This window comes from Acinonyx jubatus, chromosome C1 (genome assembly GCF_027475565.1).
Source record: "Acinonyx jubatus isolate Ajub_Pintada_27869175 chromosome C1, VMU_Ajub_asm_v1.0, whole genome shotgun sequence".
NCBI classification, from domain to species: Eukaryota; Metazoa; Chordata; class Mammalia; order Carnivora; family Felidae; genus Acinonyx; species Acinonyx jubatus.
The window spans coordinates 130099427-130117499 of NC_069381.1; the positions used below are offsets into that span (position 1 = coordinate 130099427).

Consider the following 18073-nt stretch of genomic DNA (forward strand, 5'->3'; position numbering starts at 1 on the left):
AAATAACTAATGTGAGTCACATTTAATCTAATATTTTTGACTCTAAATATATTTAAATATATCTGGTAATGCTCATCATCAAACTAATCAGTGGTAAAGAGGGTATAGAATATATATACTCATGGCTAGGTACTCTAGTTTTGTTCACTTCACAAATCATGACTGTGGTATCCAAAAGTGACATAATTTTCTCTTTGGCATAATGTAAAATAGTATTTGCAATGGAAATTATTTAATAGCAACAGTTTTATGACTTGTGATACACAGCAAATAAGAAATGTTTTCATTTATCTTGAGAGCCAGTGCTATGACTGGAAATAATTTTAATGTCCATGTATTTTGTGATTCTGGAGAATTTGGACAGAAAATTAACTCAGATGATATTGTTCAATGGCCAGAAATATAACATTTTAGAAATCATGCCACACCTAGTACTCCTTACACTTAAAAATATAAATGATAGGCAAAAGTGCCATTTGAGTTGTTACAATTGGAGAAAAATGATGAGAGGTGAAGAGGTGCTCTTGTACCTCTTGTCTAGGGATAGTGTTGTCTTGGAAACTCTCAAGAGCTTTTATTCTTATATTTAAACACTTTTTTAATTTGAAAAGACGTAATTCTAAGCCTTACAAAATGCTTAAAGTGTTTCAAATAAAAAGAACAAAAGTGATATTAAAATAAAATAATGAAAAAAAGAACTAGGAGCATAAAGGTGAGTGAAAATATTATTTGTTACCACCTGTATGTTTAAATGAAGTTTCAAAACAGTCTTACTATTGCTTTTTATTCCCCAGGTGTCATTTGGACAACTGCCTAATGACTATTAGAACATCGGCAATTTGGTTGCAAAATTAGGAGCAATAGTAACTCACTGTGACATTTGTAATGGGATGTTAAAATTAAAGCTTGGAATATGAGCCAAAATGATGAAAAAAATCAAAGCAAGTGTGAGAAAAAAAATAGTTCTCATATTTTACAAAGAACTATATCAGAACTGTTTACACAGCTCTTGGGTACCTCAATAGGATCAATGGTGTAAAGGGAAGACAATGTAAAGGGAAGAGAACTTTGGAGAGGCTACTTTTCTGTAATTCTCTAGTCCTTGCCCTTCAATCTCCCAAGGCTATAGGAAAGAGAGATCGAAGGAATGCCCTTCACCTCAACTCTAGTGATGGAGCTTCCATGTGACTTTTTTAAATGTTTGTTTGTTTGTTTGTTTGTTTATTTATTTAGAGAGAATGAGAATGAGAAGAGTGGGGGGTGAGGGGGCAGGCAGAGACAGAGAGGGAGAGGGAGAATCCCAAGCAGGCTCCATACCTAGTGTGGAGCCCGATTTGGGGCTTGATCTCATGAAACAGGAGATCATGACCTGAACCAAAATCAATAGTCATACACTCAACCAACTGAGCCATGCAGGCACCCGAGAGATCTTTGAATTGAGTTCTCAATTGTCAGTTTTCCCAAATGCATATAACTCATGCCTGAGAAAGTCTTATATCTGAAAAAGCTAAGTGGTGGTTGATTTGCACTATATCTGTATTCCCAGAGTTTACCAGGGCAGAAGTTTTTCAGATTATTGTGTAGACCACACAGGAGAGAATGTTGGCATAGCAATGTCTTCTGTCCAGTACAACATAGCTCAGCTGAGTACAAGGACTCAAACAGTAACAAAATGGATATAAACTGGATATTCAGAATGCAAAGTCACAAACATAAAATCTCATACATTTTGTCCAAGGGAAATTAAATTAGATCTAACAGAAAACTCCCCAAAATCTTGCACATGCACACACAAACATACAGACACACATACCTAAACTCCTCAAGAGAGTAAATTTTAAAGACTTGTCATGCTCATAGAGAGGTCAGTTTACAAAGGGATTAATTCAAATAAGACCCTTGCTGTCTCTGTATCTGTACCCCTTTCACCAGTTCCCACCAATGCTAAGCAATGAGTCAGCACTGGTAGTTGACCAGCAAGTTGGGATGGGTAGCAGGGAAAATAAATAAATGCATGGCAGAGACAGATAAGGAACCAAATATGTCCTCCTTTCCTTTTCCAGGCTTCTAGCCAGAAGACAACACAAGTTTTCAAGTTTTGCTCTGGAAAGTTCTGCCAAAAAGAGACTTACGCTACAAAATAAATTTTCAAGACCAAATGGGAGACAAAAATAAAGTTATGCTTTAGATAGGTCAGAGCCACATTTTTGATGTATTGGTTACACAGACAATGGCTATTACCATTCCCCTAAAATCCCCTCAAAATGGAGAGTGTCATGGGAACTTGTTCAGCTTGCATCATGGATATTATCTTTCCCCACAATTTGAGCTAGCATTTCTTAGTCTAAGACCTTAAAGTCATGTCAGCCAAGTATGATTTGTCAAACTTGTCTTTTACTCAGAAATCTGTATTAAACTAAGAAACATTACAATTATAGTCAATGTTCACAATAGTAGCCCTAGGTTAATAAAGGATTCCCAAGTGATTTCTTAAGTAACAACTAAAAATCACATAATGCTAAGAATAATTAAGAAACTGGGTAGAACTCATTTCTTTATTTTAATTCATCATGAAAACTGGAAATTTAGTTAAAATGTGCAAAAAATTATACTGATCAGAATATCTATTGATATAATGGTTATATTTGTAATAATACTCTAATATATTTTGGAGATTACCAAGTATTTTCACATTCTCTCTTTAGATCTTACCAGCAATTTAGAATTTACAAGATAAGACATGTCTTTATAGAAGTTCTAGAGCTATCTCAGCTATTATGTATATGCATGTATTTGTAGTTCATTGTATGCATGCATTTGCAGCACAAGTAGCACACATTTGTCCATGCTTATGCCTAGGTATATATGCCTATGTTGTGTGGAAATAAATAAGGGGAAAGATATCTTTATGTTCACCAAAATTCATTAGCCACATGGCCAATTACATTTTTTTAATGACAATGTACTTTGGAATCCAGATTTCAAGCTACTCCTATTCATGTCAACTTTTCACAGAAGACATATATATTCGCTTAGAGGTTTTTTTTTTTTTCCCCAAATATCTCATATACTCCATGAGAAACATAAAAAAATATGAGAAATATATGTTTGCAAATTAACTATGAAACTAAGCCCATATTTTCGGACTCAAATATCCCCTGAATTCTGGAAACAAAAACATCTTATTGACAGACAATGGGAGTTAGTACGTGCTAACAGGCTATAACCTTGCTACTCAGTGGGGCAATATCTATTAGAATCTCAGGAATTGCAAATGTTCACAAATCTCTTAACACTTTTAATTAGGAAATGTCTGATGACTGACAAATGTGTCCATTATTTTCTTTAATGGTTGGTCAGAATCTATATCTCTCAGAATGTTTGAGCATTCCCTTTTGAGAAAGTTCAGAGTCAATGTCAGAAAAATGAGACTGATATGCACCTGGAATCTAAGAGCAGAGAGTAAAAGGTTGTTCTTAATTTTAAAATGTTTTCCAAGGCATAATCACTCCTTAAAGTACATGGGAAGTTTCTAACAAAATTCATTACTGATATCTCAATATGTTAGTTTCATCACCATAAAATTAGTTCGTTAGACACACTAGAATATCCTAGAGAGTTATACAATGCTGAGGTTCACTGACATTCAAAAACAAATGGTGACCTTTTCCCTTATATCAGGAACAAGACAAAGATATTCACTCTTGCTACTTTTATTCAACATAGTAGTGAAGTCGTAGTCACAGCACTCAGACAACAAAACAAAATAAAAGGGATCCAAATTGGTAACAAAGAAGTAAAACTCACTATTTGCAGATGGCATGATACTATACATAGAAAACTGAAGATTCCACCAAAAAACTATTAAAACTGATAAATAAATTCAGTAAGATTGCAAGATAAAAAATGAATATAGAGAAATCTATTTCATTTCTATACACTAATAATGAAGCAGCAGAAAGAGAAATTAAAAACACAATCCCATTTACAATTGCACCAAAAAAAAATACCTAGGAATAAACTTAATCAAAAAGGTGAAAGACCTATACTCTGAAAACCATAAAACACTGATGAAAGAAATTCAAGATGACACAAATGGAAAGAGATTCCATGCTCATGGATTAGAAGAACAAATATTGTTAAAATGTTTATACTATCCAAAGAAGTCTACAGATTCATGCACTCTCTACCAAAATATCAACCGACCTAGAACAAACAATTCTAAACTGTGTATGGAATCACAAAAGAACTTACATAGCCAAAACAACCTTGAAAAAGAAAAACAAAACAGGACATATCACAATTGCAGACTTCAAGTTATATTACAAAGCTGTAGTAATCAAAACAGTATGGTAACAACAAACAAAACTAAAAGGCAACCTACAGAATGGGAGAAGATATTTGCAAATGACATATCCAATAAGGGGTTAGTATCCAAAATATGTAAAGAGTTTATATAGCTCAACACCCCCAAATAAATAATCCAATTAAAAATGGACAGAAGACATGAACAAGCATTTCTCCTAAGAAGACATACAGATGGCCAATAGACAAAAAAGATGCTCAACATTACTCATCATGAGGAAAAAGTACATCAAAACCACAATGAGATATTACCTCATTCTTGTCAGAATGGCTAAAATCAAAAGCTCAAGAAACGGCAAGTATTGGCAAGGATGTAGAGAAAAAGGAACCCTCATGCACTGTTGGTGGGAATGCCAACTGGTGCAGCCACTGTGGAAGACAGTATGGAGGCTATTCAAAAATAAAAAAAATAAAAAAATAGGACTACCTTATGATCCATGAATCATGCTACTTGTATTTATCCAAAGAATAAAAAAAAATACAATTTGAAGGGATATATGCACCCCCATGTTTATTGCAGCATTATTTATAATAGACAAATTATTAAAGCAGTCTAAGTGTCCATTGATAGATGAATGGATGAATAAGATGGATGCATGTGTGCATACACACACACACACACACACACACATACACACTCACACACACACACACATAATGGGGTATTATTCACATGTAAAAAAGAATGAAATCTTAGCATTTGCAATGACATGGATAGAGCAAGAGAGTATAATGGTACGTGAAATAAAACAGTCAGAGAAAGATAAATACCCTATGATTTCACTCATATGTGGAATTTAGGAAATAAAGCAAAAAAACAAAAAAAACAAAAACAAAAAAAGAACAAAGGGAAAAGTCGAGACAAACAAAGAAACAGACTCTTAACTATAGAAAACAACAGAGGGTTACCAGATGGGAGGTAGATAGGAAGATGGGTGAAACAGGTGAAGATTAAGAGTACACCTATCTTGATGAGCACTGGGAATTATATGAGAATGTTAAATCACTCTAATTGTATACCTGAAAGTAATATAATACTATGTTATGTACATGTAATAAAAATAAAATACACACACACACACACACACACACACACACACACACACACAAAATGGACCTTTAGGACATACCAGAAATTCATACAGCGTTATACAATGGTGAAGTTCATTGACATCCAAGAACAAACGGTGATCTCTAGAAAATGATAATCTTACACTAAGATTGGTGTCCTTTGGGAACAGATTATATCCTGTAATCTGTTGTAAGTAGGTGCCCTAGGACCAGTTAGAGGAGAGGCCTGGAAATGTTTCTGGAGTTCTGAAGTGGGTCTTAAGTTGGTCGTCATTTGTGTGTAAGTGTGGGGAGTGGGTGGTGGGGGGGAGTGGGGGGGGGTGTGCGGGTGTGGGTGGTGCTGGCAGTGGTGGTGCTGGTAGTGAGTATTTTAAGATTTACAATGATGAATAATAATTCATGCCCCGGGTATAATACCATATATTTCAAACTGAAAAACTGGAAAAACTGTTGGATTCTAAAATCCATGGAGGGAGAATGGAGATGCCAGGGATAGAATTGAGCTGAAGGTCCTTCAGATGCTAGACAAGCAAACACACAAATAAGGTACTATGCTTTGGTAGTCAACAGATTATCTTCAAACATGTTATTTAGAGAATATGTTCAGCACAGACAGACTCCTCTTTCCTCCTGGCTACACTTCTCTTCATATTATCAGAAAAGACATCCTATGTTGCAATCCTGTCCAAAGTTATTCTTTATTCTCCAATTTAAAGGTTTTTGCAAATACCTTTTGCAAAAGGAAGAGTCTGAGGTGTGGAAACATGTACCTACTCCAGATCTCAATCAAATAGAACCCACCATGATATAGGTATGTATGTATATATGTTTATATATGTATATGAATATATGTATATGAATATATATATGTATATATATGGGGGGAGAGAGAGAGAGACCCCCCCCCAATATATAAAGTGGTTAAGAGCACACGCTTTCTTTTAGTTCCTTTGGCTATTGTAACAAATTACCACAAACTTGGTGACCTCAAATCTCCAGTTTAATTATGGGAGCTTTTGAAATTACAATTTTTCTGTTATAGCTGCAGGCATTAATAACTTTCAAATTCAGGAAAAATGCTTTGAGTGGTTTTTTTAGTACTTTAAAGATATGGAACGATATGAAAGATTGTTTTAACATGTCTTCTATTTGTATATACATATTCCAGTAGAATTAATTTATACAGTTTAGAAACAAGTGCTGCATTAACAGAATGCATACAATAATAAATTTAATAGTAAGCTATCAGTTTTCTACCTTTTTCCTTTCTGCTGAGAATTATAATTCATCCTGCAATGAAAAATGGATCTTGGACAAGACACCCAAGAAGATAAAAGTGAATTTGATCTTATAAAGAATATCCATCTTGTTCTCTTAGATGGTATAACAATTATACCTAGCAAGAATAGGTAATTAAATTCGCTAACCACTTAGTCTAAATTTGCCTCCTGTTGATATCTCTTTTTACTTTTGACCAGTGTCCTACTTTATTTTCTTTATGGCACTTACTATTATCTTGTTCATTTATGCGTGTGTTTATTATCTGCCTCCTACTATTTAGATACAAACTAAATATAAAGCTTTGTCCTGTTTACTGCAATAGTCCCATCATTTACAATGGCACCTGGCCCAGCAAAGGCATTTGCTGGATGTTTATTGACTGGATGAATAAATAAATCATTAATTAAAATGAATAGTATGAATTTTACAAAATTATGGCAAGAATTCTGGAGAATAAAAAAACTTACAGATTGGTACAGATTTGTCTTTATGGACGTCTATTTTTAATTACATCATTAATATGTCTTTATTTCACAGATGTTTTCAGTACTTATTGAGGTAGATATAAGTATCTCAAAGAGACAATTTTCCTTTATCTTTTTTAAAAATATTTTTAAACGTTTATTTATTTTTGAGAGACAGATCATGAGCAGGGGAGGGGCAGAGAGAGAGGGAGACACAGAATCCAAAACAGGATCCAGGCTCTGAGCTGATAGCACAGAGACCGATGTGGAGTTCAAACCGACGAACTATGAGATCATGACCTGAGCTGAAGTCAGAGGCTTAACCAACTGAGCCAGCCAGGTGCCCGTCCCTTATCTTTTATTTAGCTACAGTTTCAGCACACAAGATTCTACAGACTATAGGATACACCACATTTAGGAAGTTTTCCATCAACCTCTGAGAGAAAAAAAAAATCAAAGAATAAATAGAGATGGGAATTTTCTGAAATGCTGTTTTTCTTTCTTTATAGAAAGGATCTGAGCTTACATGAAAGATATTCAAGATATTGATGTTTTATTTACAAACAGCAAAATCTTTATAGCCTTGTACTTCAAACTATACAAATACATCTGAGATTCAGAATTTCTACCAAGCTTACAAAATAATTTGTCAAACCAAGCATTACCTCTAGTCTTCAGGTTGGATGGTGGATGGATAGTCTAGCTAAATTAGTGAATACATACAGAATTTATTTTGTTTCGATTCTAAGAATGATGAATTGTTATTTGCCAAATGTAAGTTCTGTTTCAACATCTTAATCTTATATCATAATGTCTATTATTGTTCTCTTTAATGCTGAGGAGAAAGATTAAGAAAAAAGTATGAAACAGTCTTTGCACAGCAATATCAAAATGTTAAGTATATTTCAGGTGTGAAATCTACAAAATGTTCTCATAACCTTCATACTGCCAAAACAACAATGTACACATGTGCCTGGCAGTCAAGTGGCTATTAGAGCTGATCTCTGTTGCTGTGCTGAAATGCAAAGACGCACCAATGTCACTGATAAGATATTGTTATCAAAGTTAGAATTATTAACTGGAACATTCAGTCACAGCACAGGAACTGACATTTTTTTAAAGGAAACCAAGACCCTTCTATGTTACATTTTAGTCCTTGAAAATTTCTCGTTCAAAATCAGAGCAATCCAAATGAATCTACTGACACAGAATGTGAAAGTCTATTGTCCTTCTAAAATTGTCAATTCTCCATCATGTGAAATCACATTACAAAGCAATGTAGGAAGACAGCCTCTGCCATGTCCAATTTAAGATAAAATCTTAACTCTAATTAGCAACTCTAAAAATGCTATGATGGCTTCATATTGCCTTCATCAGTAAACTACAAAAAAAAAAAAACAGGGAGATTTTTCATTTTAACACTTCATTTGTCACTCGTGGAAAGTGTACATTTTATCATTCAAGGTTTGATTTAAAGTGAACCTGAGTTAAATGAATAATCTCCTTATGCTTCCCTGTTCCCACTAAAAGACAGGAGAGACCACCACTTATTACCACTCATGCTATAAATAATTTTAATGTGTCTCTGCTCTTATTTTCTCTCCTTCCTCTCTGATTCATTCTGCACTCCACCCTCCAGTTTGATTCTCCTAAAACATATGTTTTCATTCACATGATTCTTTGGCTCAAAAGCATTGCCTGCCTCTTAGCCCTTCAGGATTTCATCCAAGCCCCTTCACCTCATATCCCAGGTCTTTTATTTCATCACCTTCCACTTTCCACCTCTCCTCAGACCCTCTTCCCTGTGACTAAAATCTTAAGTGATCCACTTAAGTTCATCTCATCCTCTTTCTGGAGTACTTATTTTTTTTTCTTGGTTCAATGGAGTTCTTGGTTCCAAAATATCTTTCCCTCCCTTATAATATTCTTGCTTTAAGATCCAGCCCAAACATCACCTCCTGCACAGAAAGTTCTCTAAGAATAATCACGTAAAGATATCTCCTCCTCCCTGTGGATTCCCACCACATGGACATTCTCCATGAATCATGTATTTCTTTGGGCCAGTTTTGAACTTATTAAATGCTGCAAAGCATTTACATTTTTATGTGTTTATATTCTATCCAAAGGTAGATTATTAACTCCTTGAAGGCAGTGGTCACTTTTAAAATTCTTTTTATCTCCCGAGATAGCTAGTACTTTGTTCTTCAAATAATAAGCATATAATTAAGGTTCTCTAAATCAAGGATTTTTAAAATATTTAAGAAGTAGATTGTATGTGTGAGGAAACATGATCCCTGAATCATTAGTGAACATGTTTAAAAGTGACTAGTAGTCAAAGACTTGGTTTGATCATTTTTTTACACAGTTTATTTATCTGCAGAGAGAGAAAGAGAGAGAGAGAGAGAGAGAGAGAGAGACAGAGAGAGAAAGAGAGACAGTAGGAGAGGGGAGACAGAGAGAATCACCAGCCTGATGCGGGGCTTGAACTCAGGAACCATGAAAATATAACCTGAACCAAAGGTGGACAGTTAAGCAACTGAACCACACAGGCGCCCCAAGGTTTCCTTGGTTATTGAAGTTATTTTCTACTGATACCAAAGTTACACTACTTAATTACTTGACTGGTTGTTTCCAAGCCATGACATTTATAAAATAAACCATTTTAACAAAGTTTATACATAGATCTTTGCAAGTATATGGTTGCATATAAGTAGTAAAACTAGGTACAAAGTTTCTATAAGTAAAACTAGGTACAAAGTTTATCTGAGACTACAGATATTTCAAGGGCATCGCTAGAGAACTCAATTTTAATGATTTATAAAGTAAAAAACAATATGCAAGAAATGCAATGACAGTGGGACATTGATATCTTTAATGCACTTTGAATGACATGACCAATATGCTTGTAAGAATCAACTATTACACAAGTTCTAATGTCCTGCTAAATCTTATGTTCTGCCATAGAGCACTATAGACATATAACTGAAAATCTGCCGTTTCCACAAAGGTGAATAAATAATTTAGTTTAATTCCTGTAATGTTTAAAATGGATTGGACAATTCCAAGTTCCATTTTATAATGATGGTTTTAATACACTAGTACGTGAAAAAACGTAGAAATAATGTTACTGAAGAAAATTACATTAACAAATATTTTTAAATAAACAGCAACTTAGGTTCTGGTTAAAATAAGTTCTACGTATGTTGGATTTATCCTTTCACAGTGCTTTATCTGTGAGCAGTTTGATGTCAATATTACACATGGTCACTTACCATCTTTAAGGATGGTTTCTCGCTCAGTGCCATCTATCTTCTGCCGGCCAATCAGGAAACTGGTGGTGTCAGCAAAGTAGATATAATTGGTTTCTGCATGGAAATCTAAAGCACGAGGGTTTACCAGATTCTCTATGGGGATCATGTATTCATCAGCTATCTTGGTATTCAAGTCCATTCCTCTAACAATTCCTGGGCGTCCTTTCCCATAAAAGAGGAACAACTCATTCTTCGGTCCTGCAGAAGAAAGATTACAAACATAAACAACTGATGCTGCCTAATCTTCTTTACACTGCATAATGCCACTGTTTAATTAACTGGCACAATTAGCTTTTTTAAAATTCAATACCAAAAATTAAACTCTAAAATATGCCAAATGTATCTCGATGCAAGAAGGCCAGCTAATTGCATTACTTTAATTAAAACCGAAATTACTTCCGTGAATGGGTTATATTTAGTTAATTATTCTTTTGTCTGTAACTGTCTGTATAGCAAAAACATGACAGATCATTGGATAACTGGTAACAGTAAAATGGACATTTATTAAAACATCCAGCACATTTAATTTTACAATTCATTACAATCTAGCACATTCTGTAGATACAAACTGTAGCATTCATTATGTCTGACAATGCTACAAACTTTACAATATTTAAAACACCCCTCCTCAGAGTCTGCATGGAAGGCTGTCAGAGGCAAAAAAATAGATTCACACAGTATCACACACTTGCATGTGAATATATTACAGATGCCTAAACAAGTGATTTATTTGTTTAAGAAATGAAATAAAATGTCAGTTACATCACTTTTTTTTAAAATATTAATAAGAATGTTAGAGGTTGATGCTGTCCTCCAGTAACTCTGATGTACAACGCAGCCCTGATAAAAACAAAACAAAACGAACACCCCAAACAAAACGAATTCCCCAGGTTAAAAATGGCAAATTCAATGTAGCTTTTACTATTGAGTGAACTGACTCCTACAGACTTTCATATGGAAATATATTCCAGGCTCTTCAATTGCTAGAGCAATTGACTTAGTCTACATAATTTGAAAAAAATATTTTTATATAAAAGGGAAAACATATTGAGTTTTATAAATAAAACTGAGGTTACAAATGATTCAGTTTCATTGGATGACAGTACCATAAGTCAGCTTGTTAGCAAAGTAAAATAACTAACCTATTGAAAATCTGGAGAAAAAAGAAAAAATGAGTATTACTCATAAACTCAACACTCTCAATACAAACTATATTATCAGTTTATATATTCTTTCCCTTGTTTTCTTTCAAAATTAGTGTTATTGAATATTAAATGTATATAAACAAATATTTATTACATTTTATCACAAAGAAAAATAAAACAAATTTCATGTACCCCACACACATCTTAAAAATATTTCCAGAACACTGGAAGGGATTCATGTGCCCTAAACCTATTCCTCCCCCTTTTTTCCTATTCCCCTTTCATCTCAGAGATGCCCAATATCCTAATTATATTGCTTATCATGGTTTTTTTTTTTGCAAGTTTCAGTCTATATGTGGTATGTATTCCAAACATGATTTTTCATGTTTGAATTGCATGTGTGAATTCTTCTGAGTTATCTTTATTTTTACTATATTTGTGACATTCATCCATGGTTGTTGTAATCATTTTTCATTTATTTCCACTGTTGTATTATATTCCTTTATGCGACTATTTCAAAATTAATTAATTTTTCTAATGCACAATTATATATAAGAGGACAATTTTATATTCTGCTTTTATTACTCAATATTAGCATCAAAATTATGTCCCATGTTGATCCATTATTTAAGCTTCACATTCTTTGAGTATGATCTGTATCCTATACGATAATTTGTGAAACTATTCTCTAGGGTTGATTTTATCTTTTCATTATTATAATAATACTGAGATAAGCATTTTTTTAACCTAGAATTGTATATATTTTTATGATGATCTCTAAGTATACATTTCTAGAAATGGAATTACTGGTAAAGAATATTAACATCCATCTTCCTCATTGCCTTCACCGTCTCTCACTGTATCTATTTTCAAAAGTACCGTTTTATTTTTCTGAATGTTCATTTATTTTGAGAGGAAAAAAAGTGCAAGTGGTAGAAGGGCAGAGAGAGAGGAGAGGAGAGAAAGAATCCTAAGCAGGCTCCCCACTCTCAGTGTGGAGCCTGACACAGGGCTCTATCTCACAAACCATGAGATCATGACCTGAATTGAAATCAAGAGTGGGATTCTTAACCGACTGAGCCACCAGGTGCCCCAAGAATATCTTTTAATAATAATATTACATATTATTTAAAAGTGAGTATTTCTTTCAAAAGTGACATTTCCTACAAATTTTACGTGCACATATACTTTTGTTTTTAAAAATAGGAATCTTAAAAAAAAACAATGAAATAGAAAAATAGGAATCTTACATATGCATTTTACTACCTCATTTTTTTAAATTAATGATATCTTATTGTGCCATTAAAAGGTCTTCAAAACATTACTCTCAATGGCAGCAACATGTTCCCTGCTAGAGAGGCAATATGATAAGTCAGCTACTTACTTATTGCTGGGTATTTAGATTGTTTCTCGGTCTTTGTTATTATAAATACTTTTATAATGAATTTCTACAGTCAAACAAGGAATAATTTCTTACAGGATACTTTCAGTTTTATGTCTTTGTATGTTTTATCAAATGTCTTTCCAACAGTGACATAAATTTCCAATTTCTGTTAGCAATGCATAAGAATACTGTTTTCACTATATCAAATTTTGATAACATTTTTCATTAATGTTTTAATTGGTAATTGGTAAACATAACACTTCATTTGTGTAATGTATGTGTTTGTGTGTGTGTGCTTTAAATAAGAGTAGCCATTGTCCCCATTGTTTACTTGGCTACTTATTTTAGTCATTCAATACCTACTTTAAAATCTCTTCTAGTGTCTTGACACTTGACATTGCCCAGACACTAGAAGACAATTGAAACTAAAAACTTCATTTCAGAGACACTCAAATAGAGATGGGCCTGATTTTAAGTACCACAATCATATGTACTAGCTCAAGTTTGGAATGTGGAAATGAGGCTGTCTTTTGTTACTTCTGTCATTATTCATCTAAAGGAGAAATTGAATTTTTCCACATTAGTGTTCTTCCTTTGTGTATATCAAAAGGCAAGGAAGAGGGTTTAGTTTTGTTGTGTTTTGTGTTGTTTGCCAGTAAGGAACTATCAGTTGTGACACATATCTGGCGCTAATAGCTTTGTTGCAAGTTGTGGAGATCCTGGATCTCAACCAAAATGGTGGACTTTTGGACTTACCATGGCCATTGTGGCTTCCTGATGCCCAAGCTTCTAATTGTGACAGTTTTCTGGTTTTAAGCCAGGGTAGTTTGATGGTGGTTTTGAGGGATGTTCTGAAGACTGAGTCTAGGAACTATTGCTTCAGACTTTTCAATGATTGTATAAGCACCTATATTTTCTGCTTAAAATAGCTACAATGGTCTTTGTTAATGTAAATGTGCCTTGATTGATACACTACATTACGGGTGATTGAAGTTTATGCAATTGTCATACACACATGCATGCACAGCTTTGCATATCTTGAGTCTCCTAACTTTCAATTATCCAGAGGATATCTTGAACATGAAACCCAGCAATTAATACAAAGTTAGAAATGAAAACAAAATACTAAGACATATATTTTATCACAGTAGAGCCTCCTGGATTGTCGATTTAAAAGTATTTGTACTACTAATTCAAACCATTTGGACTTAACTTATAACAAATTTAGTGATCTAATTTCATAGTCCTCAGTAAGCAATGACAAGAAAGTCAAAGACATGGCAGGACAGTGACCAGAGAAGGAACACTGACAGAAATAAAAAGCCATTGTTATAACAAAATGGAGACACAATGGACACTGTAAAAAGCAGTCATCATAACTTTAAAAATTATGGTATTTGGGAGACATTTAACAGACAGTAATCTCCACAGGGACACCATTCCTACAAGGGCCATTCTAGTCTATTTGCTTATGAAGACTCCAAGTAAAGACTTTAATCGATATGGGGGCAAAAATCTAAATTTGCAAAAGTCATGCATATAATTATTAATTATCTTTTTAAATAAAGAACAATTATGTTATTCAGCATATCTCAAAAATAAAGCAAAGATAAGTCTGTTGGAAAGCTTTTCAATAAAATTGTTAAAGAGATTGATATTTAATTAGTATAGCTCCAGTTACCTGGAAAATTAAATAATGAAATGAATTTCACTCCCCAGTGATGCTGGATAAGGTGAAACATTGCTTTATGTGGATTTTTATTGGACTAAACAACACACCTATTACTAGGAGCAGCTTCTTGGTTCAGATAAGAGAAAATATGGTCAACCAATAATTCAGGCTCATTAGACCAAAAACCTTCTTTAGGGAATTAAAGAAAGATCTTCCTAAAAATCTTCCCTGAAATATATTTCCCCAGGGACTCATAAATTTAGTGACTCTATAGCCTGATTCAGTTTCTCATTTACATTCTCACAAAAACAAAACAAAACAAAAACAAAACTCCTAAATACTAAGGAAAAATGGCTGGTACATTGTGTAGGCAAATTCCACCTGTTAAGTCTTATGTTATTGCTGATGTTGACATAGCTAATTAATACTAAAAAAACCTATTCTGAAGCAGTAGCTGCTGGCAAAGTGTTTGATTTTAACAACATACTTTTGCACGACCTGCCATCACTTCCCAAGTTGAAGCCCGTCCTGCAGCGACAGGTCCGTGTTTTGTAACTGCTGCTGAGCAGACAGATGTGTGAGCATCCCCCTGGCATTCCATATGGATCCACTTCACATGCATGGCTTCTGACTACAACAAATAAAAAACAGCACACTTGAAAATTTCCAAAGACAAGATAATTATGTGCATCAGTGTGTCGAAACTTTTACAGTGCATGAAGAGGGAATCCTCCCCCAAATCTTTATACCCTATGATTTATTACCATAATCAATTGGAAAAAAGAGTTTAAACCTCATCAAAGAAGAGGTAGGAATTTTTCAAAGCCCTCCTAAGGTTATATCGAAAAAAATTCTGCTTATATATTAAACTGTTTACATGTAGGCACAAAAAGTAACTTGGTATATCTGATTCACGCTTGTTGTTCTCTCTTAAAATACATATTTCTTACAAATATAAAAAGATACTATAAAGATATGCCAGGTTAGGTAATTAAGCAGAGAAAGGATTTCTTTTGAAATCCATTAGGTGGGCACTTAACGTGGAAGAAACATGATTCAGGAACTATCTTTACTGAGAAGTGCTGAGACAACACTGTTTTTTTTTCAATTTTGAGTCAACTGCCATTTTGAGAACCCTACCACAAAATGAGTGTGTGTGTGTGTGTGTGTGTGTGTGTGTGTGAGAGAGAGAGAGAGAGAGAGAGAGAGAGAGAGAGAGAGAGAGAGAGAGAGAAAGAGTAATTTCCAAAATGTAGAGGCTACTTTGCATGTAGAGATTGAGGAACAGAACATTTCATGAGTGTAGAAGTTACAAAAAGAAAAAAAAAGTACCCCATGACATATGAAGAGAATGAGAAAAAGATGAGTCAAAGAAAAAAAGGCTGTGGTAGCAATAATGTCACTAAGATTTTATATACTATTGTGGTTATATTTCTTTATGATCATCACTTACTTGAGATTGTGACAAATAACATGGCAATTTTCTTTTAATACTAAAATGGTTATGCTTTAAAAATTTTGCCATGTTCATTTTGTATTCCTATTTTCAAAATGAAAATACCCCTACCTTCTACCTTTGTCCCCAATAGCCTTTTGTCAAAATAGTAGCCACAGTGATTGCTTTAAAAAGTAAGTCATATCATGAGACTCTGTCTAATGCTTCCTAGGGAATCCTCATCTCTGTAAGGAAAAGATTTTGCAATTGTCTAGAGGACCCTACTTGCTATGGTCCTCCTTCATTTCTCCAACCTCCCCTATTACTTCTCTTAACCTTTTTTGCTCTGCTCTCGACACATACATCTCCTTGCTGTTTCTTGAAAACTCTAAACATGCTCTTCCTTAAGGTCTTTGTGCCTGCTCATCTCTCTACCTGCCATGTTTGTGTCTCACTCCTTCAATTACTTCAAGTCTTCATTTAATTTCATTTGTTCACTGGAACTTCCTCAAACCATTCAATATAAAATTGCCAAGTACCCCCATCCCTGAGATGCCCTATCTGCTTTATTTTTTCTTTATAGCACTTATTATCTTCTAATATACTTGATCGCTTTAAAATTATGCTTCTCTACTAGGATACAAATATCATAAATACAAGAATTTTTGTCTGTTTTATTTACTGCTACAATCCCAGTGTACATACAACAGTTCCTGGCACATAGTAAATGCTCAGTGAATAATTGGCAAATAAATGTATACTAACATCAAACTCTAATAAGGTTTATTTACAGAATCCCAAATTTAAATTGGCTGTAAACAGAGTTGTGACAATACATTGCCTCAACTAAATCTATGTTAGTGTTTACATAATTCTAAATGTTTCATTTTGAAGCACAAAAAGATGATGAAAATTTGGAGTGGTGATTCTGGCATGTTACATTATTCTATACATGACTGAATGTAAATTGTACTGATGAACAAGCATCATTAACCTACTATGCAAAAATAACTAGTTTGTGTTTCTAAGAAATACTTGGAAACATTATAGCCTTCTCATTAAAAGTTATTTTTAATTAACTTGTATTAAAGAATAATTAGGAAAAGTTAAGAGACCCAAATGACTACAATAAAAACTGAACAGATACTGTAAGGAAGTCACCTGATTTGAAATTTTTCTTTCAGAATGATACCAAAAAACATCCTTAGCATCTTAGTATCTGGGTTCCCTGTCTACACACATGATGATTGAAAGCTCTTTCCTGAATCTAAATCTAGCCATCATTTCAATTCTATGGTTGTAGAAACAATTCACTAGGAACTGAACAATTTGTCATTTAGACTTGTGCAGGGAGTGCTCTTCCATTTTATCAAGCAGACATGTACACTTTTGCTATCAAACAGGTTTTATGACTCACCCACTTTAACTCCATACAGAGCACAAGGACCATTTCCCCATTCAACCCACCATTATAAAGGCAATGAAGAAGTCTTGAGTCTTACCTGTTGGTTGAGTTCTTTTTTGATAAATTCTGATTCCTCGAGCATTTTCCATTTTAATTAATGATTGAATATCAGTGCCATTAAATCGGTTTATCCTTATGATACTGAATTTATCCGAATTGGTTGCATACAAATAGTCTTCAAACACAGTTATTCCATAAAGATGTCTGACCTATATGGAGGAACAAAAATAACTATGATTTTTAATTATGCTGCTTTTAACTTGAAAGAAAAACTGATTGCTATTTACTACTGTGGAAAATCCCCATAGAAGAGTCACACACATCTTATCATTTATTTTCTCTTCAAGAATTCAACACTTCACTAATTTAAATTTTTTCCTCTGAATAGAAAACATTATGCAATAGTAGATAAAGCAGTTCCGAATGTATGAAGAATTTTATACATGATTCATTAAGAAAACATGTTGAGTAGCTACTTTT

The 18073-nt window shown here is 33.8% G+C and overlaps 1 protein-coding gene across 3 annotated transcripts in view; it reads right to left on the bottom strand.

Annotated features, from left to right (window-relative positions):
* Positions 1-18073, bottom strand: part of LRP1B (LDL receptor related protein 1B) — a 1862224-nt gene that overhangs the window by 766394 nt on the left and 1077757 nt on the right. For all 3 annotated transcript variants that reach the window (XM_053214983.1, XM_053214982.1, XM_053214984.1), the window contains exons 9-11: positions 17631-17802; positions 15181-15324; positions 10454-10690 (exon numbers count right to left, since the gene is read on the bottom strand). In XM_053214983.1, coding sequence (XP_053070958.1) covers positions 10454-10690; positions 15181-15324; positions 17631-17802 — 553 coding nt within the window. The remainder of the gene's footprint in view (positions 1-10453; positions 10691-15180; positions 15325-17630; positions 17803-18073) is intronic.